This window comes from Tupaia chinensis, unplaced genomic scaffold (assembly GCF_000334495.1).
Source record: "Tupaia chinensis unplaced genomic scaffold, TupChi_1.0 Scaffold149090_1, whole genome shotgun sequence".
Lineage (NCBI taxonomy): Eukaryota > Metazoa > Chordata > Mammalia > Scandentia > Tupaiidae > Tupaia > Tupaia belangeri.
Genome location: NW_006208936.1, coordinates 814,957 through 841,869, shown reverse-complemented (window position 1 = coordinate 841,869; position 26,913 = coordinate 814,957). Strand labels below are relative to the sequence as shown.

At 47.0% G+C, this 26,913-nt stretch overlaps 1 protein-coding gene across 1 annotated transcript in view; it reads left to right on the top strand.

Moving 5' to 3' along the window:
• The window catches only part of UXS1 (UDP-glucuronate decarboxylase 1), a 94,801-nt gene that overhangs the window by 11,636 nt on the left and 56,252 nt on the right, over positions 1 to 26,913 (top strand). Inside the window, exons 5-6 of the mRNA XM_027769242.1 lie at positions 4,113 to 4,173; positions 24,457 to 24,637. Coding sequence (XP_027625043.1) covers positions 4,113 to 4,173; positions 24,457 to 24,637 — 242 coding nt within the window. The remainder of the gene's footprint in view (positions 1 to 4,112; positions 4,174 to 24,456; positions 24,638 to 26,913) is intronic.

Below are 26,913 nucleotides of genomic sequence, written 5' to 3'. Positions count from 1 at the left end.
TCTTAGCTATGTGAAGAGCAGAAGTTAATCTTAAGTTTGCCTCAACTGAGTGATTAATTCTACAACATGAAAAATGTAAGTCACACTCAACACAAGGACCTTTACCATGAGCAGATTAAACTTTTACTTTAGGACCGGCCCGTAGCATGGAAGTTAGGGCAGCTGGATCCCACACAGTTGGCTATGCAGTTTGAGCCTGGACCCAGTGGCCTGAGAAACATGACAGACACATTTGCATGCATGCCCCTAATTCCCCGAAGGAGGGAGAAAGGAAGGGGAAGGGATCGTGTCAGGACCATGCCGCATGGGGGTGCTTTCCCACTGCCCTTGTTCTCTGTCTCCCTCCAGTGAGTGCATGTGCTCTCTGGCAAAACTGAGAAAAAAACATTTTTAAGCTTTAAGATTTAGATCTAGGATTTTTTTTAAAGAAGTTTCTGCCTTAGAGTGTGTGCACTCACCAGAGAGAGACAGAGACATCCCTTATCCTCCATTGTTCTCCTGGGATTCTGGGCATGCACGCACACACAGACACCCAGTGTCAGTGTGAAGCCGCCAGATCCAGGACTTGAACCACGACTGACTATGTGGGAGTCCAGCGACGCCACTATACCATCTGCTGGTCCCTGGATCTAGGTTTTTAAATCTTCTTTTATTTTTTCATTTTTATTAAGGATTATTTATTTATTTATGTATTAGATTTGCTATAGGGCATGTGGGCTTGCTGGAGAGAGAGAGAGAAAGAGAGAGAGAGAGAGAGAGAGAGAAATCTATTCACCCCAACCTCCATGCCATCTGCTGGTTCAAGGACTATTTCTAATGAAAGCCATATTCATTCTTTCCAGAAAAAAAAAAATTCTGATTTGTTTATTTGAGCCTATTACTTTTTAGGGTATTAGTCCTACAGACTGACCACAGGTCCTAAGCTGAAAGTTCTCTAATATCAGTTTGATTTCTACTCTTTTTTTGTTTTAATTGCCAGAGAGCATGCACACTTGCCAGAGAGACTGAGAAGGAGGGAGAAAGCATCCCCCCCGTTGGGCGTAGTCCGGCTGCAGCCCCTTCTCTTTTGTCTCTGTCTTGCTGGGACTTTGGGCATGAACACACGTGCACAGATACGTGTTCACACCCCTGCATCCTGGATTGAAATCGTGTGGTCAGCTGTGTGGGGTATGCTCCAGTGACCGCCAGGCCGCTGACTGGCCCGGTGTCTGCAGTCCGTGACAGTCTGCACATACACGTGAACATGCTTGTATGTCCCCACTGGAGCATAATGCCCAAATAGAACACTGGGACAAGAAAGGACCTGCCTTATGTTGAGATCTTGCTGTTTAGACTGATTTTTTGAGTTCCTACAGATTTGTGACATGGGGGTGGAGGGTGACCCTCGCGCTCCTAACTTCTGCAAGGTGGTTGTTGTGGCTTCTGGCGTAGACTGCTTAGCCTAAGGGGATTCCAAAACAGAGCGGTCTTCAGGGCCTGGAACACAGGGCCACGTGGACACCCTGGAAGAAACTGCGCGTGGAGCCTGGCAGGTGTCACTATAATTATTTGCCTTCTCGTGCCGCCAAAGTGTTCCTGGAGTTTTCTAACTTTAGTCCAGGCCCAGCAGCTGGGAGGGAAGAACTGGGTAAAATGATGCATTTTTACTTGAATCTGACCCCAAAGGCAGTTTCTCCGGGTCACTCTTTGATGTGGCTGCCCCCTGCGGCTCTGTTGCATCAGCTCTTCATCTCAGGAACTTGGACTTCTGAAACAGCTGCAGGCCCCAGAAGTCATGTCTAGAGTAACAGACACGCTTCAGACCAGACACGCATCATGTCCAGTCTTTTCTATTGACTTGAGAAATGGAGAAAAGAAAAGTGGACACATTCCGTAAAGTTCACGGGGGCTTTTTTTCTTTTTCTTCCTTGGGGATGAGTTTGGGTGATGTCAACCTGAGCCTTCTATCAAGTGCCGAACAAAGAGGAAGTGAGGGCAGGTCATCGCGGAGCTTTGTGGATGATCAAAGGAAGCAGGAGGGAGCGGGTGCACCAAACAAAGCCTGTTCCTTCATTTTCTCCCCATCCTCAACAGGGTGGTCACACATACTGTTGATTTTGACCCTCACTGGAGTAAAATGACCAGTTTTTATTTTTTTAGAGGTTTCTGCCTTAGGACGTGTTCTCTCCAGGGAGAGAGAGACAGTGAAAAGTCTCCCCTCAGGGATGGATGGCCGTGCCACAATCCTCCTCCATTCTACTCCTGGGATCTGGGGCACATATGCACACGCACCCGACGTGCGTTTCAGGCCTCTGAATGTGTGGGAGTCCAGGACGTAACCCCTACACCGTCTGCCGGCCCCACCAGCTATTTTTAACACAGCCCCTTAGTCATCCAGGCTGTTCGTGCTGTAAGTTTTGACTGCTGTGCTGTTGTGGTAAGATCATTCCATGTTACTGGAGGGGGGTTCCAAGCTCTGCCTTCAGGAAAGCTGCATCATTTGAGAGGGTCTCATTGAAGTTTGTTTATTTATTTTTAGATTTTTGCCATAAGGCACTAGCATTTGCACTAGAGAGACAGAAGAGGGAAAGTGGGAAATCACCTCCATAAGGGATGGCCATGCCACAATCTCTCCTCCTTCGTTCTCTCAGGATTTTGGGGTCACAGAGCTGGGGCGGGGGCAGAAATACCACCTGTGCCCTGGCTCGTTGCCTATTCACGTGTTTGTAGTGTGCGAGGGGAGTTCAGCCTCTCGGTAGTCTGAAGCTTTATAGGGGAGTTCACCTGCCTGCAAAGGAAAGCCCTCTCGCTCCCGTTCAAGCATGCTCCTGCGCCTGCAGGAGGTGAGGCACACCTGCCTCGAGGTCTGCTGTCCAGTGGCCTGTCACAGTCTGTTCACCTGCCCCCACTATGGGTGCACCCTGCTTCCCAGTGCTGTGCTCGTTCTGGGGATGGGGAGGTGACGGAGCCTGAGCCGCCTGGCCCAGCTCCTCTCCCGTTAAACAGTACCTGTGAAACTGAGCTCAGCTTTTATGCGAAGCACGTGTGCTCCAAGCTGGATCCTGCTCAGGGCGAATGGTTCAAGTCTGCCTTGGTCAGCTTCGTTAGGCGCTCCGCATGCCAGGTGTGCGGTCCTGTTTCTGCATCAGTGTGGCACTTTTACAGGCGTCAGGAGGACATCGAGAGATAAGGCGAGGCCTGAGATAGGGTCGGAGCAGTCCAGGGGAGACGGGCAGTGCTGATGCCCACTTGCTTTGTCCAGGGGTGCTGATCAAAGGGGCGTGCCAGAATGTGAGCCTGCCCTGGCAGGAGGCCAGGTGTCACACACGCCCACTCCTCTCTGAGAAGGCACAGAGATCATACCCTGTGAACGCAGCTGCTGCCCTCATCTGGGGGTTTATGTGGACTGGACAGGTAGTGACACGTCTGTTTTAGTGGCTGCGGGTAGCTGTAACTTCTCTTTTAAAAAAAATATGTTTTATTTAACTTATTTATTTATTTAAATTTGACCATGGGGGTGGGGAGAGAGAGAGAGCAAGCGAGCGAGCAAGCCGCCAGGTCCAGGACTTGAACTATAGTCAGCCATGTGGGAGTCCAGCACCCTTAACCACACCACCACCTTCCGGTCCCCATAGCTGTAACTTCTTATAGTGTCACTGTTCCGTGATGGAATCTCAAGTCATGTCTTTAGCGGAATTCGAAAAAGTTGAATTTTTTTTTTTAACTTTTTTTAATTGTCAGAGAGTGTGTGCACTTGTGTGTGTGGGGGTGGGAGCCCCCCAGGGCATGCTCACACTGCGCTTCCTCTCCCCGCATCACCCTGTCTGGATTTTGATTGCACACACCCACGTTCCTGGTGTGTTTTCCATCCGCTGGGGCTGAGATTCAGACTGCGGTCGGCCACGTGGGACCCCCTTCCCAACCCACAGCACTTAACGCCTTGCACTGAGGGGCCAGCCCTAGGGATTCTGAGCGCAGGTCAGCCAGTGACCCTTTGGTTCTTCCAGCACTGATTTGGAACAGAGGGAAGGATTGAATGGTGACACGTCCCAAGGGTGGCATTTGTCTTAACGGGGAAGATAGTCTCGTGAGATGTTTGACTTTTTCTTTTTTAATCTCTTTATATTGTACAGCTTCACCCAGAAATACCCACCAGTAAAGTTTTTATCAGAAAAGGATCGTAAAAGAATATTGGTAAGTTTGCCCGTCTGATTAGTACTTGTAGTATTAAGAAACTATGCATCGAGAGTCCCCGTGTCATAGAGCTCGGCCGTCCCGAGTGCATGGCGCAGTGGCTGGCTGTGCGGGGCACATTCTGGTCCCGTCCCCCCGAGGACCCGTCCCTTAGCAGTCGCCTCCCATTCCCCTTCCCTGCTCCAGGCAACCACTAACCCCGCTCTGTCCCTGTGGATTTGCCTATTTTGGATACTTCCCTGGGAATGAAACGATACAATATGTGGTCTTTTGTGTCTTCTGGTTCCTTTTTTTTTTTTTTTTAAGAATTATTTATTTAATTTTATGCACTATTATTATTATTTTAACTAGCTTTAGGGCACTTGTGCTCACCAGAAAGAGACAGAGAGAGACAGTAAGAGAAAGTGAGAAAGCTAGCCTCCAGGTCCGGGACTTATACCACCGTCGGCCACATGTGGGTCTAGTGCCTTAACCACCATGCCACCTGCTGGCCTCAGTCTTCTGGTTTCTTCCTCTGAGCATGTTTCCAAGGCCCCGGCCATCAGGGCAGGAGTTAGTCACTCCTCCCTCCTCTGGCTGCCACCCTCGTGTATGGAAGTGCCTCCTGTGTCTGTGCTTTACTCAGTTTGGAGCTGTTTGCCTCGAGGCTGTTGTGAATCTACTGCTGTGAACTTGCATGTGTATGCTTCTACGGCGGGGTATGGAATTTCAGTTCCTCCAAGTGGAATTACTGGATTAAATGGAAACCCTGTTTGGCCCTTTGAGGAAGTGGGGAATTTTTCTAGAGCACTGAGTTTTAATCCTTTCCGGGTCACAGACCTCTTTGAGGAGTGCACTGGGCGCTTCCTTGGCTGACAGTCTTCCTGTTGATCATGAGCACAAACTCGCCGGTGAGAGAGCCTCATTTCACTGGTGTGCAGTGAGCTGGCCAAAGAGAGTGCACGTTTACATGTGTTGTCTCTTCAGCAGCTTCACTGAGAGACAGTTCTCCCTTCACAGTGTTCAACTCTGCGGCTCCCGCACATTCACAGGGGTGAGTGCTCTCTGGTCACGTGCAGCCTCCCCGCAGACAGTGTTAGAACCCGAAGACCCTGCGGTCACTCGCAGTCACTCCCTGTTGCCCTGTTCCCTCGCATCCCACGCTCTAGGCAGTGACTAACCTTTCTGTCTAAGGATGTGCTAATTCTGGACATTCCCTATACACGGGGTAATGCAGTATCTGTCTTTTTGCAGCTGGCATCTGTCACTTAGTGCAGGTTTTCAAGGCCCATCCGTGCTGTACCACTGTCAGTCCTTTTCGTCTTCTTATTACCGAATAATCGTGTGAATCCGCCGTATTTCAGTCATGCATTCGTTATGCGGGTCATATGGTGACTGTATGTTCAACCTTTTGAGGAGCTGCCGGACTGTTTTCCTGAGCAGTGGTGCCGTTTTACGTTCCTGTCTGCCTCATAGGAGGGTTCCCATTTCTCCACGTCGTCGGCACCCCTTGTACTGCCCACCCGTTTGACGGTAGCCTCCCAGTAGGTACACAGTGACATCTCTTTTGTGGGTTTGATTTGCATTTCCTTGATGACTTAAGATGTTGGGCATGTTTTCATGTGCTTCTTAGCCAGTTCTGTATTTTTGGGGGGAAATTTGTCTTCAGATACTTAGCATATTTTTAAATTGAGGTTTGTTTTTTCATTTTTGAGTTATAAGTCTTCTTCATATATTCTAAATACACATTTCTTATCAGACATGTGATTTGTAAATATCTTCTCACGTTCTTTTGGTTGTCTTTTCACTTTCTTGATGGTGTTCTTGTAAGTACAAAAGTTTTTTTGTTTTTACAATTTTCCAGAGGGTGTTTGTGCTTTAAGGAGAGAGTGAGAAAGAACCTCTCCGGGGAATGGTCATCCATTTCTCCCTCCTATTTGGGTTTTTGGCACTCATGCATATGTGCCTGGCACAGTTTTTCAAGCTGCTGAGTCCAGGACGTGAACTGCACAATTGACCATGTGGATTCTAGTCACTTTAACCAGCAGGCCACAGGCTCACAAAAGTTCTTAATGTTAATGAGATCCGTGTTTTTGTTTTCTTGCTTGTGTTTTGTTTTCATTTAAGAAATCATTGCCTAGCTTGAGGTCACGAAGATTTACTGTGTTTTTTCTGAAGCGTTTTATAGATTTAGTTCTTAAAATTAGGCCTGTGATAGTCTATTTTGAGATGATTTTTGAATACGTTACTAGAAAAAAAAAAATCCTTATTCTTTTGCTGTCCAGCCATCCAGCACAGTTATTTGAGAAGACTAATCATTGCACATTGAATTGTCCTGGCTCCCTTGCTGAAAATCAATGGACTATAAACGTTATTTATTTCTAGACTCTCAATTCCATTGATTGTAATCTGTCCTTTGCCAGTACCACAGTCTTCGATTGCTGTTGGTTTGTAGTAAGTGTTGAAACTGGGAAGTGTGAGTCCTCCAACATTCTTCTTTTTCAAGATAGGTTTAGCTATTCTGGAACTCTCGGCTTCCTTATGAATTTCAGGATCAGCTTATCATTTTTTCCAAGAAGCCAACTGGCATTTTGATAGAGACTGAATCTGTAGGTTAATTTGGGCAGTATTGCTGATCTTAGTGTTAAGTCTTCCAATCTTTGAACATGGAATCTCTTTCCCTTTTTTTAGGTCTTTGTTTCTCTCATTACACTTTTATAGTTTCTCAGAGTAAGTTTTATATTTCTTTTGTTAAATTTATTCCAAAGTATCTTCTTTTGGGGACCAGCAGATGGTGTAAAGATGGCATAATGGTTATGTTGCTAGACTCCAACGTGGTTGACTGCAGTTCAAGTCCCAGATCCAGTGCCTTAAAATTCATGCTGAGAGCATGTATGAATGTGCTCAAAACCCTGAGAGGAGAATGGAGGAGAAGGGGTTGTGGTGTGGCCAACCCCTCGAGGGATGATTTGTCACTTTCTGTCTCTTTGTCTTTCCAGTGAGCACGTGTGCCCTACAGCAAAAATCTCTCTTAAAAAAAATCCCGGAACCAGCAGTTGGCATAATGGCTATGTTGCTGGACTCCCACGTGGTCAACTGCAGTTCGAATCCCAGACCCAGTGGCTTAAACTCACACCGGGCCCGTGTGTGTGCATGCCCAAGATCCCAAGAAGGATTGTGTGTGCGTGCCCCCCCCCCCCCCAGGGGATGACTTCTCACTTTCTGTCTCTCTGTCTCTTTCTGGTGAGTGCACGTGCCTTATAGCAAAAAAACCTCTCCCTTGCAAATTAAAATAAATAAATAAATAAAATCCCAAAAATATTGTATTTTTTTTTTTACTGTTGTAAGTGGAATTGTTTGTTTTATTTCTAGATTGTGTATATTGGGTGTATCTAAATACAATTGGTTTTTGTATTGTTTTGTATCCTGTAACCTTGCTGAACTGATGAATTAATTCCAGTAGTTGTAATTGGACTCCTTAGGATTTTCTAGATACAGGATCTTCACTTGCAATTATAGGTGGTGCAGCTTCTTTTGTGAAAGGTGAAATCTGTTCACAGCGTCTCCTTTTTCAGCACGCAAGCCTTTCCTTGCCTTTCCTTTCCTTACCTGACTGACCTGGCTAGAACTTCCAGCACAATATTGAGTAGAAGCGGGAAGAGCAGACGTCCTTGTCTTAGTTCTGATTTTGAAGAGAGAGATTTTCAGTCTCACCGCAAAGCATGATGTTACCGTTGGAATTTTCATAGATGCCCATCGTCAAGTCTAGGCAGTTTCTCTCTGGCCCGTATTGCTCAGTTGCAGCCAGCCTTGCATACCTGGAATAAATCTCAGTTGATTGTGGTATGTAATCCTGTTTTCCATATTACTGGATTCAGTTCACCCGTGTTTTGTTGAAGATTTTTATGTCTATATTAAAAAATAATAGTAGTCTATAATTACTTATATCATTTTCCGGTTTTGGTTTCAGGGTAATGTTAGCCTCATAGAAGAAGCTGGGGACTGTTCCCTCTTCTACTTTTGTTTTCTGGAAGAGTTTATGAAAACTTAATTCTTCTATAAATGTATGGTGAAATTCAGCACTGCAGCCATATGAACTTGGACCTTCTGTCTTTTAAAAGTTTATTTCTTCTATGAGTGAGAGAGACAGATTGAGAAAAAGAGGAAGACATACATGCACACACACACACACACACACACACACACACACATAGCCTTAATTCTGCCACACAAAGGGCACTGCCTAAAATATTTGATTCGGGCTTTAAAAATGTCTTAGTGGAATCTGGAAGCAAGCCAGTTGCTTTATGATTTTTATCCCTTTTGGTTTGAATTATTAGCTCTAATTCTGCACAGGTCACCGTGTTATGGAAGGGGGCTACTGGAAGACAGCAAGATTCATAGGTTTTAGACCTTGTGCTGCAATAAAGCAGTATGAGAAGGAGGGGCTTTGGGGACACGTGATGACAAATGTAATACATCACAACACAAACTTCTACCAGCCCCAGCAGCAGAAAGTGAGATGACCAAAGCCTCTGAAATGAAACTGGAGATGGAGAGTATCGGCTTCTTCCAGAGAAGCGTGATCTAGCCCTCGTCAGCTCCCGGTTTACTTGTATACCAGTCCTAAGTGGCTAGAAAAGGAATAAACTGTAATATACTACTATTGGTAAAATGATAACAAGGGCAGCCTTTATGTGAGCAGGGCAGTAAAGCGATGTGCATATTTGATGACAGGTGTAAAAGCTTTTGTGAAAATAATGATGTTTTATATATTTTTTGTATTCTCTACATTTTCATGGAACCTCATATTCCTCAGTTTATCATAAATAACATGGTCACAATGTATTCTACATTGCTTCTGTAATTGTCTATCTCTAGCAGGGACTTGCAGTGAAAACCGAGGCCCCTAATTCCACCTGGTGTCAGCACCTAGTGATGCCTAATGAATACTTGCCAAAATTATGAATGAATGAGTGACACTTCTTTTCTTCCCTAGGACCTAATTAAATAAATGGTACCATGGGCAAGATTCAGGTAGAAAATACTGGCATCATGACGTGCAAGATGAAGAGCTGTAAGTCTTAATTAATTCATCAAACAACCAGTATTTTGGGGCCTCTGATAAACTAATGTTAAGCAATTTTTATGTTACTGTTTCTGGTAGCCTGTGTGAATGTTCCTTTCTATTAACTCCTCTCTCTAAAATGGATAGGTGCTTGTGATACTACAAACCAGTTAGCTGGTAACCTTTTTTTAAACAAACAAACGAACAAAAAAACAAATTGACAGAGGGTGTGTACATTTATTAGAGAGAGAGAAACAAGGAAAGAGGGAGGAGAAAGCATCCCCCAATAGGGTGTGATCACACTGCAATCTCTTCTTCTTCATTTCCCCATCCTATTGGGATCTGGGGCATGCCTATGTGCTTGGCATGTTTTTCATTCCCTTTTTTTAGGTCTTTGTTTCTCTCATTACACTTTTATAGTTTCTCAGAGTAAGTTTTATATTTCTTTTGTTAAATTTATTCCAAAGTATCTTCTTTTGGGGACCAGCAGATGGTGTAAAGATGGCATAATGGTTATGTTGCTAGACTCCAACGTGGTTGACTGCAGTTCAAGTCCCAGATCCAGTGCCTTAAAATTCATGCTGAGAGCATGTATGAATGTGCTCAAAACCCTGAGAGGAGAATGGAGGAGAAGGGGTTGTGGTGTGGCCAACCCCTCGAGGGATGATTTGTCACTTTCTGTCTCTTTGTCTTTCCAGTGAGCACGTGTGCCCTACAGCAAAAATCTCTCTTAAAAAAAATCCCGGAACCAGCAGTTGGCATAATGGCTATGTTGCTGGACTCCCACGTGGTCAACTGCAGTTCGAATCCCAGACCCAGTGGCTTAAACTCACACCGGGCCCGTGTGTGTGCATGCCCAAGATCCCAAGAGGAGAATGGAGGAGAAGGGATTGCGTGTGGTTATCCCCCCCCCCCCAGGGGATGACTTCTCACTTTCTGTCTCTCTGTCTCTTTCTGGTGAGTGCACGTGCCTTATAGCAAAAAAACCTCTCCCTTGCAAATTAAAATAAATAAATAAATAAAATCCCAAAAATATTGTATTTTTTTTTTTACTGTTGTAAGTGGAATTGTTTGTTTTATTTCTAGATTGTGTATATTGGGTGTATCTAAATACAATTGGTTTTTGTATTGTTTTGTATCCTGTAACCTTGCTGAACTGATGAATTAATTCCAGTAGTTGTAATTGGACTCCTTAGGATTTTCTAGATACAGGATCTTCACTTGCAATTATAGGTGGTGCAGCTTCTTTTGTGAAAGGTGAAATCTGTTCACAGCGTCTCCTTTTTCAGCACGCAAGCCTTTCCTTGCCTTTCCTTTCCTTACCTGACTGACCTGGCTAGAACTTCCAGCACAATATTGAGTAGAAGCGGGAAGAGCAGACGTCCTTGTCTTAGTTCTGATTTTGAAGAGAGAGATTTTCAGTCTCACCGCAAAGCATGATGTTACCGTTGGAATTTTCATAGATGCCCATCGTCAAGTCTAGGCAGTTTCTCTCTGGCCCGTATTGCTCAGTTGCAGCCAGCCTTGCATACCTGGAATAAATCTCAGTTGATTGTGGTATGTAATCCTGTTTTCCATATTACTGGATTCAGTTCACCCGTGTTTTGTTGAAGATTTTTATGTCTATATTAAAAAATAATAGTAGTCTATAATTACTTATATCATTTTCCGGTTTTGGTTTCAGGGTAATGTTAGCCTCATAGAAGAAGCTGGGGACTGTTCCCTCTTCTACTTTTGTTTTCTGGAAGAGTTTATGAAAACTTAATTCTTCTATAAATGTATGGTGAAATTCAGCACTGCAGCCATATGAACTTGGACCTTCTGTCTTTTAAAAGTTTATTTCTTCTATGAGTGAGAGAGACAGATTGAGAAAAAGAGGAAGACATACATGCACACACACACACACACACACACACACACACAGTAGGGTCTTGATGTTGTGGCCTTCCCTAGACTTCACTGAGCCCCAGATTGTGGGCATGCATGTGCCCAGTGTACTCAGGGCAGTCCCCAGACTTGTACTGGAAACCTTCCTGTGTGGGTGGACTCTCAGGCTCAGGTTTTACTGCTAATCTCTGTCTACTCTTAGACTTTTCTTTGTTAATCTTTTTCGTTTTCTTCTGATTTTTTAAATTACTAGTTTGATCCTTTGTTCCAGACCTATTTAGATTTTCTGTATCCTCTTGAGTCAATTTTGATACTTTATATCTTTCTAGGACTTTCTCCATTTCATCTTTGTTATTTAGTCTGTAGGCCTACAGGTGTGGAATATTCCTTTATTTATTTCTTAAATTTGTCAGAGGGCGTATGCACTTGCAGGAGACAGAGACATGGGCAAAGGAGTGGGCATGGTTATGCCACGCTCTCTTCTCCACGTCTTCCTCTTTTTAGGATGTTGTGCATGCTCACACACCTGGTGTGTGTTCCAAGCCTCCAAGTGTAGGACTTGAACTGTGTAATTGACCGTGTGGGGTCTAGCCACTTAACCGCCATGCTACTGATGGTCGAGTATTCCTCTGTTTTATCTCTGTAAGATTCATAGTAATTTCCATCCTTTCATGTCCGATTTCAGTAATCGAAGTCTCTTCTCCCCTTTTTTTTTCTTTTCGTGGTCTGGCTGAAGGTTCGCCAGTTTTATTGATCTTTTTCTTGACCCCTGCTCTCACTCCTGCTCTGCTCCATTCACTTCTGCCCTCCTCTAGCGTCCCTTCCTTCTGCCTGTTCTGCAGTTAGTGTACTCTCTCTCCTCCATCGTCTTGGGGAGAAGTTTAGGTTATTGATTTAAGATCCTCCCTTCTTTTTCAACATTATAGGCATTTGAAGTCACGAATTTCCTCCTTCTGCACAGTGCTGTAGCACCTACGTAAGTTTGGAATGTTGTTTCTTCATTATTATCCTTCTGTGAATATTCCTTTCTTTATGTTTTATAAAAATGTTTGTGAGAGTGCACGCGCATTCGCTGGAGAGAGAGAGGGAGAGGACGTGAGAAAGCATCGTCGGTATGGGACGCGGACATGCCACAACCCCTTCTCTTCCATTTTCTCTCTTTTCAGGGTTTCGAGCCCACTCACATGTGCACCCACCATGTTTTTCAAGCACCAGGTTCACAGGTTCATGACTCAGACTGCGTAGTTGGCCTGGTGGGGTCCAGTCACCTCAACCATAGGCTCTCGGCTGTCCCCATCTGAAAGTGCTTTCTGATTTCCTTGTGATTTCTCTTTTCCACTCGCTTGGTTGTTTAGGTTATTAATTTCTACATGCTTGTGACTGACTCAGCTCCTGTTACGGAGCCCTCACTTCATTCGAGAATATACTTTGTATGATTCAAATCCTTTTAAATGCACTGACGTTTAGTTTATGGCTTAGAATATGGTCTCTCCTGAAGAATATTCTCTACACTCTTAGAACGAAAGGGCTGTTGTCGGGCTCGGGTTCTGTAGATGCCTGTTAGGTCTAGCTGCTTTACAGTGTTTTCAAGCCTTTTATTCTCATGCTCATCTGCTCACATCTCTCCATTTTAGAGAGTTTATACTGAAGTCTCCTGTTATTACTTTTGAATTCTCTTTTTGTCCCTTCAGTTCCTTCAAGTTTCGCTTCCTGTATTTCGGATCTCTGTCATTAGGTGCACAAATGTCTATGAATATTGGCCCGTTCGCTATCGTAAATGACCCTCTCTGTCTCTATTAACATTTTATTTTAAAATTTATTCTTGCCTATATCGTTACAGCCAATCCAGCTTTCTCTTTTTAAGAAAAGTTTATTGGGGGACCAGCAGTTAGCATAATGGCTACATCGCTGGACTCCTAGGTAGATGACCGTGGTTTGAGTCCCGGACCCCGTGGCTTAAACTCACGCCGGGTGCATGTGTGTGAATGCCCAAGATTCCGAGAGGAGAATGGAGGAAAAGGGATTGTGGTGGTGGCCATCCCCCCTGGGGGGTGATTTCTCACTGTTTCTCTCTGTCTTTCTGGGAGCGTATACACCCTATAGCAAAAACCTCTCCCAAGAAAAAGAAAGAAAAGTTTTTTGGGACCAGCTGGGACCAGCAGATGCTGTAATGGTTAGGTCACTGGACTCCTACATGGCTGACCATAGTTCAAGTCAAATCCTGGACCAAGTGGCTTGAAACTCATGCTGGGCATATGTGCTCAAAATCCCCAGGGAGAGTGGACGAAAAGGGATTGCGGCATGGCCATTTCCCCTGTGTGTGGGGAGGGAAATTTCTTGCTTTCTGCCTCCCTGTCTCTCCTGCTATTGCATGCACCCTATAGCAAAATTCTCTCTTTAAAAAAAATATATATATGTATATATATATATATTTATTTCTTCTGAGAAGAGAGACAGATAGGCAGGCAGGCAGACAGTCCTCTGCAGTAGGGTATCCATGCCGTGATCCACCCCCAGCCTTGGCCAGCCGGGATCCCAGACGTGTGTGCTTGTACCTACACGTACGGGGGGACCTTCCCCTTGGCTTCGGCACCACAGTGTCGCCTTGCTGCTGCCCTACCGTGACTGAGTCTCCAGCTTCGTACTTCTGTTTGTGTGCTACGTAGCTCCCTCTGTGTCTGGTACATTTTATCTTTGATTCTAAAGTGTGTCTCCTCCTGGGACCAGCAGATGGTATAGTGGTTAGTTACATCACTGGACTTCCACATGGCCGACCTTGGTTCGAGTGCTGGACCCAGTGACCTGAAAATCACTCTGGGCGTGTATACATGCGTGCCCAAGATCCCGAGAGGAGAATGGAGGAGAAGGGATTGTAGTGTGGCCATCCTCCCTGGTGGCTGATTTCCCAGTTTCCCTCTCACTGTGTCTGTCTGTCTCTGGTGAGCACATGTACTCTAAGGCAATAATCTCTTAAAGCCAAAATAAAAAGCATGTCTCCTTTATAAAACATAGACTGTGTCCTGTTTTGTTTCATTATTTTATCCAGTCCGACAGTCCCCATCTTTGGAGTGGAATGTGTAACCCACTCAAGTTTCACGTTATTATCAGTATTGTTGGATTTACGTCTGCCCTGTCTTTGTTCCTCTATTCCTTGGTTACTGTTTCCATTCGCATTAAAATATTTTCTTCTTTAACATTTGAATTCATTTAATGGTTTGTTTCACTGTATTTTTAATTAATTTTATTACTGCTTGCTCTTGTGCTTACAATATCCATATTAACTTTTTAAATTTTACTTTAGATGTATACTAGCTGAATTCTAATGAGATACAGATGTGTCACTCCTAAATAGCCTGGTACAGTTGTCTTCTTGTGATTTTGTTTTCATACATTTTACCTGTGTCCAGGTTATAAACCCAACCATACATTATTATAATTACCTAGTATAATTGTAGGTCTTTTAAATAACCTGAGAGAGTAAAGGAGAGCAAGGGTCTGTTTATGGAATTTACTACACTCACCTTTTTTATTGGGAGGGGATTTGCTATAGGGCACTTGCACTCGCCAGAAAGACAGAGAGAGACAGAGAGACAGAAAGCGAGAAATCACCCCCCAGAGGATGTGGCGACACTGCGGTCCCTTCTTCATTCTCCTCTCGGGATCTTGGGCATGCACACACATGTGCCCAGCATGAGTTTGAGGAGCTGGGTCCGGGACTCGAACTGCGGCGGACTACATGGGAGTCCAGCGACACAGCTATTAGGCCAACTGCTGGTCCCAACTATTCACCTTCTTACTGCCATTTCCGGGTTCTTTCCCTTGTTCCTGTGAGTCTGAGTTAATAAACTTGCTTACATTTCTTGCTGAGATACAATTGTGTTCTTATTATCAAATATACTTGTATGTAAGACTAATAATACGGTTGTATGCATATTGTTTTATACAGTGTAACAGTTTTTTCTGTGTTTCGTGTATGTATATATGTAACAATTTTTCATTTTAGCAGCTTTAAAGTATACTGTTCTGTGGCTTTAATACTATTGTGCTGTACAATTAATTTTCATGCCGATGAAGAGTAGAAAGGAGAAATATGCAGTTGCATCGTCTCTTATAATTGCCTAATCTCCTCATTGCTTCCCCTACACACACACACACACACACACACACACACACACACCCCGTGGAGACCACTGACTGCGGGATAGAGGCTTCCAGCCTGAGGCGGTCCTTGAATGTCTCATGGCAGGTCTGGTAGCACTGAATGCTGTCATCTTTTGTTTACGCAAGGAGTGTCTTCCTTTTGTTTAATTTATTCATCTACTTATTTATTTCAAAAATTGTCCCTTTATTCTGCGAGCCTGAGAGAGAGGAAGACTGAGCCGGGACAGGTCACCCCAGCGGCATCTTGAAGTTACAGCTCCAGATCCTGGCCCTTGGGAGGTCGCTTCACACCACCCCAGCCTTGCTGTGTGGGCCGGCCTCAGAGCCATTGGTTCGGCCCCAGTGTATTCTTGCAAGCTACTTTTGGTTGCTGAGAAGGTTCTTGGCAGGCGTCCTCCCTCTGTGTGCCGCCGCTTGTGTTCCTTGCTTTCTCCACGGGTTGCTGTCAGTCAGCTGTAGCTGCCAGTGCTGGGGTTCCCTCGCGCGTGACACGTCATGTTCCTTTTTTAGCTGCCGTAACAATTATAGCTAACTTGGTGGCTTAAAAAAAATCAGAAATTTAGTCTTTGGCTGTCTGCTCCTGCTAGACGTCTGAGATCCAGCTTCTCCTAGCCAGAAGTCTGAACTTGAGGTCTTGGCTACGACCCGCCCTTGAAGGCTCTTGGGGATGACCGTCCCATGCCTCTTCATTGGCCTCGTTGCCTGCAGGCGGGCTCCTTGGTGCGCAGAGGCTTCGCTGCAGTCTCTGCCTCTCTTATCCCTGGGGTCCTTGTGTGTCTCTATTAAAGCAAGTGCTCACCCCGTCTTAGCTCACTGTACTCGCAGTGGCCGTATTTCCAAAGGTCACTCTGAGGCCCTGCAGAGGACACGAGTCTCGCAGGACCGTACAGCTACGTCACAGTTTCACGGCGTCTGCCGTTTTTCGCATGTTGAGTATATGTGTTTACATGCCTCTGTTTTTGTTTGTGCTTGTCCTTCTTAAAGTTCATTCAGCTTCTTGGAGGTGTAGTTAACATGTTCATCCGTTCTTGGCGTCGTCGGCCGATCCTTCTTTTCCTGTCCCTTTCTTCCTCCTCTGTCCTCCCATTGCATGCTGAGTCTGAGCGGGGGGACCCCTCTTTGTCTGAGGCTCTGAGCAATTCCCTCTACCCTGCTTCTGTTCTTTGAATTACGGAGCCTCTTAACCCGATGATAAGTTTGCTGTTTCCTTTGCCCATTTCCGTCAACTCTTGAAACCTGCTAGTACATTTTTCTTTTTAGTCATGGTAGTTTTTGATTCCAGGATTCCCTTTGTTTCTATTTACTTTTGTAAGCTTGGTTTCCTTTGTCCTGGAGTGTCCAGTCAGCGCTCAGAACCTGCGGGTTCCTGCCTGCAGACCAAAGGCACTGTGCTGTCGCTGACGGTGCCATCCTGTCGGGCCCAGAGCGGTGGCGTCTGCACTGGACATGTGGACCTTTCTCTTGTCGTCATTTCCTGAACAGTATGGCAATAAGTAGGCTAAAGACAGTTTAAAGCATATGGGAGGGTGGGAGGTTATAGACGAATACTGTGCTGTTTTCACGGAAAAGACGGGGAGCGTCTACAGACTTCGGTATTCACGTCCAGGGGTGGGCGGGGCGGGGTCCTAGAAATGAATTTCCATAGATACTGATTGACAGCTTTATTGATAATGGCTGTTCTGAAGTCTTTGTTAGGGCCCACTTCTGGGCTCTCACACAGGCAGTTTACAAAATGTTTTTTCCCTGGGGGCCAGCGGTGGCATGGCGGCTAAGGTGCTGGACTCCCACATAGCCAACTTCAGTTTGAGTCCCAGATTCAGTGTCTTAAAACTCACACCAGGTATGTGTGCGTGCCCAAATCCCAAGAGGAGAACGGAAGAGAAGGGATAGCAGTGTGGCCATCCCCCGGGAGTTGATTTCTCACTTTCCTCTTTCTGTCTCGGCATCTTGAAGTTACAGCTCCAGATCCTGGCCCTTGGGAGGTCGCTTCACACCACCCCAGCCTTGCTGTGTGGGCCGGCCTCAGAGCCATTGGTTCGGCCCCAGTGTATTCTTGCAAGCTACTTTTGGTTGCTGAGAAGGTTCTTGGCAGGCGTCCTCCCTCTGTGTGCCGCCGCTTGTGTTCCTTGCTTTCTCCACGGGTTGCTGTCAGTCAGCTGTAGCTGCCAGTGCTGGGGTTCCCTCGCGCGTGACACGTCATGTTCCTTTTTCAGCTGCCGTAACAATTATAGCTAACTTGGTGGCTTAAAAAAAATCAGAAATTTAGTCTTTGGCTGTCTGCTCCTGCTAGACGTCTGAGATCCAGCTTCTCCTAGCCAGAAGTCTGAACTTGAGGTCTTGGCTACGACCCGCCCTTGAAGGCTCTTGGGGATGACCGTCCCATGCCTCTTCATTGGCCTCGTTGCCTGCAGGCGGGCTCCTTGGTGCGCAGAGGCTTCGCTGCAGTCTCTGCCTCTCTTATCCCTGGGGTCCTTGTGTGTCTCTATTAAAGCAAGTGCTCACCCCGTCTTAGCTCACTGTACTCGCAGTGGCCGTATTTCCAAAGGTCACTCTGAGGCCCTGCAGAGGACACGAGTCTCGCAGGACCGTACAGCTACGTCACAGTTTCACGGCGTCTGCCGTTTTTCGCATGTTGAGTATATGTGTTTACATGCCTCTGTTTTTGTTTGTGCTTGTCCTTCTTAAAGTTCATTCAGCTTCTTGGAGGTGTAGTTAACATGTTCATCCGTTCTTGGCGTCGTCGGCCGATCCTTCTTTTCCTGTCCCTTTCTTCCTCCTCTGTCCTCCCATTGCATGCTGAGTCTGAGCGGGGGGACCCCTCTTTGTCTGAGGCTCTGAGCAATTCCCTCTACCCTGCTTCTGTTCTTTGAATTACGGAGCCTCTTAACCCGATGATAAGTTTGCTGTTTCCTTTGCCCATTTCCGTCAACTCTTGAAACCTGCTAGAACATTTTTCTTTTTAGTCATGGTAGTTTTTGATTCCAGGATTCCCTTTGTTTCTATTTACTTTTGTAAGCTTGGTTTCCTTTGTCCTGGAGTGTCCAGTCAGCGCTCAGAACCTGCGGGTTCCTGCCTGCAGACCAAAGGCACTGTGCTGTCGCTGACGGTGCCATCCTGTCGGGCCCAGAGCGGTGGCGTCTGCACTGGACATGTGGACCTTTCTCTTGTCGTCATTTCCTGAACAGTATGGCAATAAGTAGGCTAAAGACAGTTTAAAGCATATGGGAGGGTGGGAGGTTATAGACGAATACTGTGCTGTTTTCACGGAAAAGACGGGGAGCGTCTATAGACTTCGGTATTCACGTCCAGGGGTGGGCGGGGCGGGGTCCTAGAAATGAATTTCCATAGATACTGATTGACAGCTTTATTGATAATGGCTGTTCTGAAGTCTTTGTTAGGGCCCACTTCTGGGCTCTCACACAGGCAGTTTACAAAATGTTTTTTTTTTTTCCCCTGGGGGCCAGCGGTGGCATGGCGGCTAAGGTGCTGGACTCCCACATAGCCAACTTCAGTTTGAGTCCCAGATTCAGTGTCTTAAAACTCACACCAGGTATGTGTGCGTGCCCAAATCCCAAGAGGAGAACGGAAGAGAAGGGATAGCAGTGTGGCCATCCCCCGGGAGTTGATTTCTCACTTTCCTCTTTCTGTCTCTCTCTGGTGAGTGCACCTCATGGCAAAAACCTAAAATTTAAAAAAAAAATTTTTTTCTCTACGAATCATACATTCCTGTTTTTTTGCACGTCTCATGATTTGCTGTAAAAAACAACCTTTTAGGTGGCATATGGTAGCAGTTCTGGATCCTGACCCCCATCTCTTACTTATCTTTTTCTTTGTCTGCTTATGCATTTGTTTTGGGACTTGGCTGGTCCGTTGGCGAAGTCTGGCCCCCCTGCAGTGTGGAGCCTCTCCCTGTTGCCGGGGCTCCCCCCTTGGGTGACATGTTCTCGCAGGCTCTCCTTGACGATCTCTGCTGCGGGTGCTGTTAGGTCGTGTGGCTCATGTGGGGTCACGGCCAGCTGCTGCACTTGGTAATTGTCAGCTGAGTGCTGTATTCTTTACGGTTTTTCCTGCACTTTTCTTCCATGAGAGGGGGCGTGGGGCCACTCCCCGCAGGGTCTTCACTTCATGACCCACCCACTGCCTCTCCTGGCTCGGACAGACGTCTGTACCCAGCATGCACAGGGGCCTGCCCGTGCGAGTCCAGTAGTGGTACTTCCACACTGCAGCCTGGCCCGGAGTGCTCTGTTCTTTCAGCAACGTCGTGGGTCCTAGACGGTCCCACATCTGATCCAGTTAGACTGGTTCCTTCCAGAGGTAAATGTCGAGGTTAGCGCTGAGCCTCGGAGGGTCCTTCTTCTTGGTTCTCTGTTAAACTAACGGGCCTAGGCCTTGCTTTGTCTCCTAGTGCTGCCAGCCTCCCGCGTGTCACCTCCTGCTGGGGTGGTTTGTGTGGCGCTTGAGCCGGCTCACTTTCTCTTCCAAGTAAAGTCAGTTCCTTTGGGGCGAGCTATGAAATTCTCTGTTTCATTAACTGCCTCTGTCCCCAGATCTCTGAGCCCCGCTCTGGAACTAGGGTGGGACTGACAGCTGTGTTTTACCAGCAGGGGCCGGGCAGGAGCAGCGCTCAGTCTTCTCGCCTTGGCTCTCTTGGGGGAAGTACCCCTCTGTGAGCGGGCTGAAGCAGGTCGGCCAGAATCTCCTTGTTCTCTGCGTCCCCTTCCTGGTCAGATGGCATATCTAATGGCGGGGATCCCGTTTTCTTGGCCACACTCAGCAGTTGCCACGGTGAATGTTGGGGGACGGGAGGGTGATAAAAGGAACAGGGTCACAACTCCAGTGCTGCAGGCTCCTGCTGTTCGTGTGGGATTTTAGATTTTCTTGGATAAACGTCCCTTCCTTTGCTCTGCAGGCTTAGGGCAATTTCCAGACACTAGTTTTGTGTGTGTGTGTTTGCGAGTAATTTACATCAGTTATGGTTGTTCCCTTAGGGGTAGGTCTGTAGGCACCTCACACTGCCATTCCAGTTTTCTGTCCGTGACCAGAACATGTAAGTGTTTAGTACCAGGTGGTTTTCGGTTGCTCTTTCACCCGTCATCTGTGTAGGACTAAGCATCTCAAACCCTAGAACATTGGTGTTACTCCTCAATGTTAGAGCGTTTCCCTGTGTAATCTCTTTTTCTGTAAGTCATAGAAGGTTTCTTGCATTTTTTGAGGTGACCTACATAAATCTAATGCTGAGCAGACTCTAAAGTTGGTTGTTAATACTTGTAGGCCCATTTTGGGTTTCTCTTCTACTGCATCATCAAAACATTAGGTGCGTATTTGAGAATGAACATGGAAATATATCATGATTCTCTAAAGCAGCATAGGAAAGTGGACTTTTTTCTAATCTTTCTGTTGCTATGAGTCAGACTGATCACAAAATCTGATGTCGTCACTTGTCTTAGTCTGTTTATGCTGCTTTAGCAGAATGCTTGGGACTGGGTAGTTTATAAAAAAACAGATTTATTGACTCACAGTTCGGGAGGCTGGGAAGTCCAAGATCCAGAGATGGGCATGTGGCGGGGCCTTCTTGCTCTGTCACTTCGTGGTGAAAGGTGAAGAGAGGGCGGAAGAGAGAGTGACAAAAGGACTGAACTCATCCTTTTATAAAGAAACCACTCCTGACATGACAGTATTCATCCCACCTTTTTCTTTAAAGAGAGATTTGTGCTATACGGTGTGTATGCTTGCCAGAGAGAGTGAGAGAGACAGAGACAGAGAGATAGAAAGTGAGAAACCACCCCCCCAGGGGGAACGACCACACTGCAGTCCCTCCTTCTCCATTCTCTTCTCAGGATCTTGGGCACACACTACCATGTGCCCAGCATGAGTTGCAAGCCTCCGGGTCCAGGACTTGAACCACACTCAGCCATGTGGGCGTCCAGTGATATAAACCATTATGCCATCTGTCGGTCCCGAGCATTCATCCCATCTAAGGATAGTATCTTTGTGGCCTAATTCCCTTCTCATTAAGCTCTACTTCCTGACACTTCCACTGGGGATTGAGTCTCCAACTTGCGCTTTGTGGAGGAACTTATTTAGACGTAGCAGGACTGATACGTGACCCTGCACGATCTTGTCAGAGTTGCGGTTATTTCCATGTGGGATGCCCTTCCGTCGAGTGTTGGCATTTCACATTGCACATCACCACAGTCGGTGCGGTTAGTGTTCCTCCGTCTGCCATGTCATAGGTCAAGCACACGTGAGAGTCAGGCCTAGTACTGCTAAACCTTAACGCCTCTTCAGTAGTCGTTGAGGCCTTTGGACAAAGAGGTTTGCTTGGAAAGAAGTGCACGTTTTTTGCTAATTTGGTGACCAGTGTGAGCTCGAAGCTGACCTTGAACGTGGCCGCTTAGCTGGCTGTTAGCACCCTCGAGGCAAGGATGCAAGCACACTCAGATGGGCACAGTGCAGAGCTTGCAGAGCTGGGTCACAGCTGCTAATATTTCACCATCGTCGTCCTTTTTAAAACTGGCTATAGGGCATGTGCACTCCCCAGGGAAAAAGAGGGGAAGTGAGAAAGCGCCCCAGGAGGGGTGGCCACGCCACAATCCCGTCCTCTCTGTTCACCTCCTGGGTTGTAGGTGCGTACACACACGTGCACTTAGCCAGAACAGCGCAGTTGCCGTGTGGGATCCAGCCACCTTAAGCCCTGTGCCACCAGCTGGCCCAGCTTCATCTTTTATGATACAGAGAAAGCACCTCCAACAGGGTCTCTTCACGCTGTGCACCCCACTCTCCAGCCCTCCAGCTCTTTAGGACTCTGGGTGCTCGAGTGTGTGCAGCCAACATGTTTACAGGCTGACCTGGGGACGTGCACCTCTGCTTGGCCTCATGGCTTCCAGCCTTGCAGGAAGCCTTCTAGCCTTCAAGCCTTGCTTCAGCTGTGCCGCAGTGACAGGGTCAAAGCCATGTAAGCTCTCATTCATTTCATTGTAAGAGCTCTCACATCTACTGTCCTCTTAACATTTCCACTTATTTCTTATGAGAGCGAGGAGACCAGCACCTTTTATGGATCTTGCTACACCATGAGCTTCCTCCTGTGCCGGCCAGCCAGGATCCAGGCACACATGGGTGCCCCTGGTGTGTTCAGGTTGACCTGGGATCCAAACCAGGGAGCTGAGATTTTTAATCAATAGCTCTATCTCTCTGGGTGTCTATTTCTTATTTTTAAAGCAAAGGAGATTTTAGAACATGCCACTTTCAGTAAAGATAATTGAAAGTTGTTGGGCATCGGGGCTTTCAGGGCATGGTAACAAGTTCATAGAAAAATGGAATTGAAGTATGAGTTTATTTCTGTTACAAAAATGTTTTTTGTTTTTTTTTTTTTTTGGAGAGATTTTCACTGTAGGGCGCGTGCGCTCGCCAGACAGACAGAGAGAGAGACAGAGAGACAGAAAGCGAGAAATCACCCCCCGGGGGGGATGGTCATGCCGCAATCCCTTCTCCTCCATTCTCCTCTCGGGATCTTGGGCACGCACGCACACGCGCCCGGCGTGAGTTTTAAGCCACCAGGTCCAGGACACGAACCACGGTCGACTACATGGGAGTCCAGCGACATAGCCATTACGCTAACTGGTGGTCCCTTCCTTCTATTCTTTACGTTTGAAACAGGAGGGTAAAGTGAATGAGATTGTTCTTTTAAGGTTTTTGTCATAGGGCATATGCACACACAGGAGAGAGACAGAGAGAGAGAGGGGAAAATGAGAAGTCACCTCCCTAAGAGAGGATAGCCAGGCCACAGTCCCTTCGCCTCCATTCTCTTCCTGGGATTTTCGGCGTGTATACACACACACATCCCGCGTTATTTTCAAGCTGCCGAGTCCAGGACTCAAATGGACGTCAGTCATGTGAGAGCCCAGTGCCTCCTGGTGGCCCCAGTGAATGAGAATGCTGATGAGGGATGGTGCGGGGGGAATGGAACAGAGAGGACAGGCTCCGAGGTTTAGCACCACGTACCCTTGTCATCCCCCATGCCCTTCCCAGAATTTCACACTTCATCCAGTCCTCTCCAGGTACACCATTGAATTTGGAGAAAGTCTTTTTATACATTAAACACGATTTCTAAACATAAGCGCCGTTTCACATCTGTGGTGACGTCCTGGAAGACGTGTCATTGCTGTGCTCCTGTCCCGACCCTCCCAGCCACGTCGTTCTGCTCCTGGCTGGGTAGTGCTCACGTGGCCAGTCAGTGTACCCCACAGTGGGCTTCAGTCTGCAGATAGCACCCGCTGCCTATTGGCTCTTAGAAGCAATTATTTTTTTGGAGAGGTTTTTGCTATAGGGCGCGTGCGCTCGCCAGAAAGACAGAGAGAGAGAGACAGAGACACAGAAAGCGAGAAATCACCCCCCAGGGGGGATGGCCATGCCACAATCCCTTCTCCTCCGTTCTCCTCTCGGGATCTTGGGCACGCACGCACACGCGCTCGGCGTGAGTTTAAGTCACCGGGTCCGGGACATGAACTGGGGTCGACTACGTGGGAGTCCAGAGACATAGCCATTACGTTAACTGCTGGTCCATAGCAATTTGAAAGGGACCAGCTTCTCATGAGGTCTCAGTGCAGATAGAGTAGTACCTGCTTTGTGGTAGTTCACCAAATCTCAGCATTCGATGGCTCTTTCTTTTTAAGTTTCTTTCTCTTTTATGAGTGAAAGCACATCAGATAGCAGCCCCGTCAGGGTCCCGCTGCTGTGATCCTTCCCCAGCCTCCGCCAGCCCCAGGTTACAGCACTGCCCGCACTGCCTCTGGAGGCAAATCCAGAACCCTCCCATGTGGGTCAGCCTCGCAGAACGTTTGACGAGTGGTGTTAGAACCACATAAAAGATGCTCAACATCTCATCTGTTAAGAACACCTCTTAGTGATGTGAAATTCTCTGTCAGCCAAGATATTTTGAAACTTGTAAATACAGTTTTCCTATATCATTCACGGGTGATAGTTTAAAATGATGGACTACTCGGACATGTCCAGATCTGACATCTTCGCCTGGGTGTGAGTCAAGATTCTGCTTTAAAGCCTCCACGCCTGTGCGCCCTCCCCGACTCCCAGTGCACGAGTGGGGCAGTGTGGAGGTGTCCTCCCGCCCTGAGTGGCCTCCCGCGTGCTCACACCCCTCTGGGGCTGTCTCCCACACTGTCCTGGTGCAGGTGACCGGAGGCGCGGGGTTCGTGGGCTCCCACCTGACCGACAAGCTCATGATGGATGGCCACGAGGTGACCGTGGTGGACAACTTCTTCACGGGCAGGAAGAGGAACGTGGAGCACTGGATTGGCCACGAGAACTTCGAGCTGATCAACCACGATGTGGTGGAGCCCCTCTACATCGAGGGTGAGTGAGAGCCGCGCGTGGGCACTGGGAGCTGGGGGGTGGTCTCGCCAGAGCAGCCAGGTCCCGGGGAACGCGGTCTAACCTGCCACCTGCGGTGCCGCGTGTTCCAGTTTGGAAGAGGTCGTACTGTGTACAAAGCACTCTCCCAGTTTTGGTAAGGAATGGTTATAATGTGAATTTCTTTGATATTTTCCTTTTCTCTTTTTAAAGATTTATTTATTTTGCCATAGGGCACATGGGCTCGCAGGAGTGAAACAGAGAGAGACAGTGAGAGGGAAAGTGAGAAATCACCCCCTGGGGGTGTGGCTATGCCGTAGTCCTTTTTCCATTCTCTTTTTGGGATTTTGGGCATGCGGGCACACGTGTCTGGCATGATATTTGAGCCACTGGGTCTGTGACTTGAGCCGCGGTCAAGCATGTGGGAGTTCAGTGCCTTAATTACCACACCACCTGTTGGCCCCGTTTCTTTTTCTTTTCTGTTTCTTTTTTTGAGAGATTCCTTTTAGGACTGTCATGCTCACCAGAGAGGCAAAGAGACAGGAAGCAAGAAGTCACCCCTCAGGAAGGAGAGCAAACCCACAATCCCTTCTCCTCCATTTTCTTCTTGGGATCTTGGACACGCACACACATGCTCCCAGTGTGAGTCTCACGTAGCTGGTTCTGAGACTCGAACCATGATTAACCATGTGGGAGTCTAGCACCTTAACCATTACGCCACCTGCTGGCCTCCCCCCTTCCTTTCCTTTCTTTTTTGATTGTCATCATTTCTTGTGCTCTCTGTAAATAGGGAGGGAGAGGGACACAGCACCCCCCGGTTGGACGTGGTCACGCCACCATTCCTTCTCCACCTCTCAGTCCAGCTCAGACTTTGGGCATGCACATACACATCCAACATGTTTTCAAGTCCTGGCACCGGGGTTCGAGCTGGGATCAGCCAGGTGGGCTCCCTTAACTAGAGCCGATGGGACTGGCCACGTGTATCTCTCTTCTATTACATGCCACCCCCTGGTTTTAAACGTCGTGGGTCTAACTGAAATAGTCACTTGTGTAGTGCATGAGGAGTTTTCAAAAAGTTTGTGGAAAATGTGTATTATCAAGCATGGATTACAAACATTTTTTGCACGGAAATAAACTTGTACTTTAATTCCATTTTTCTGTGAACTTTCTGAAGTCCCCTCGTATGTATGCTATGGTCTAAATGTTTAAATTCCCCCCAAATCACATGTTGAAATCCCACCTACCAAGGCGATGGGGGGAGATAGGGCCTTTGGTGATCAGGCCATGAGGATGGAGCTCCCATGAACGAGATGATAATCCTCTTACACAAGGGACCCGAGAGGGCGCCCTCTGTCTTGCCACCATGTGAAGACACAGCGAAAAAGTGCCATCGGTAAATCAGAAAACGGTTCTCACCAGACACCAGATCAGCCAGACTCAGAGCTAGGACTTCCCAGCCTCCAGAGCTGTGAGCAGTAAACTTGTGTGTTTTGTGAACCCCCGTTTATGGCGGTTCGTTATAGTAGTTTCACAGACCAGAACAGCACTCCCAGCACCCAGCAAGCCTCAGGCCTGGGCTGTTCGTATGTGATTGCTTTTTGCTTCTTGTGGGAAGTCAGCCAGTGTAGAATGCTGAATTAATAATAAAATCCTCTTTGTGTTTAAAGCCCTTTCGTGATTTTGCCACTTAAAAGGAATTGTGATTTGGGTCTACGGTGGGCTGAAGAGTGACTCAAAAAAAAAAAAAAATTCCATGTTGTAACCCCTGGAACCTATGAATATGACCATGTGGGTCTTCAAGAAGTTTATGAAAAAACTGTGAATGTATTTCATGATCTTTTTTTGCACCAAAATAAATTGATATTTTAGTCCTGTTTTTTCTCCAACATTTTGAAGTCCGCTTGTATGGAAAAGGGTCTTTGGGATGTGATGAAGTACCCGCAGAAGAGTTTAACCTGGATGCCTGGGCAGCTGTAACTCCAGGAAGAGAAGGGACTGGAGAAGACGAGTGGGTGTGGGAGGTCGTATTTCATGATCTTTTTTTGCACCAAAATAAATTGATATTTTAGTCCTGTTTTTTCTCCAACATTTTGAAGTCCGCTTGTATGGAAAAGGGTCTTTGGGATGTGATGAAGTACCCGCAGAAGAGTTTAACCTGGATGCCTGGGCAGCTGTAACTCCAGGAAGAGAAGGGACTGGAGAAGACGAGTGGGTGTGGGAGGTCCATGGCAGGGGGCACAGCTGTGCAAGCCGCAGTCGGGGCTGGCCGGGGGAGGGGG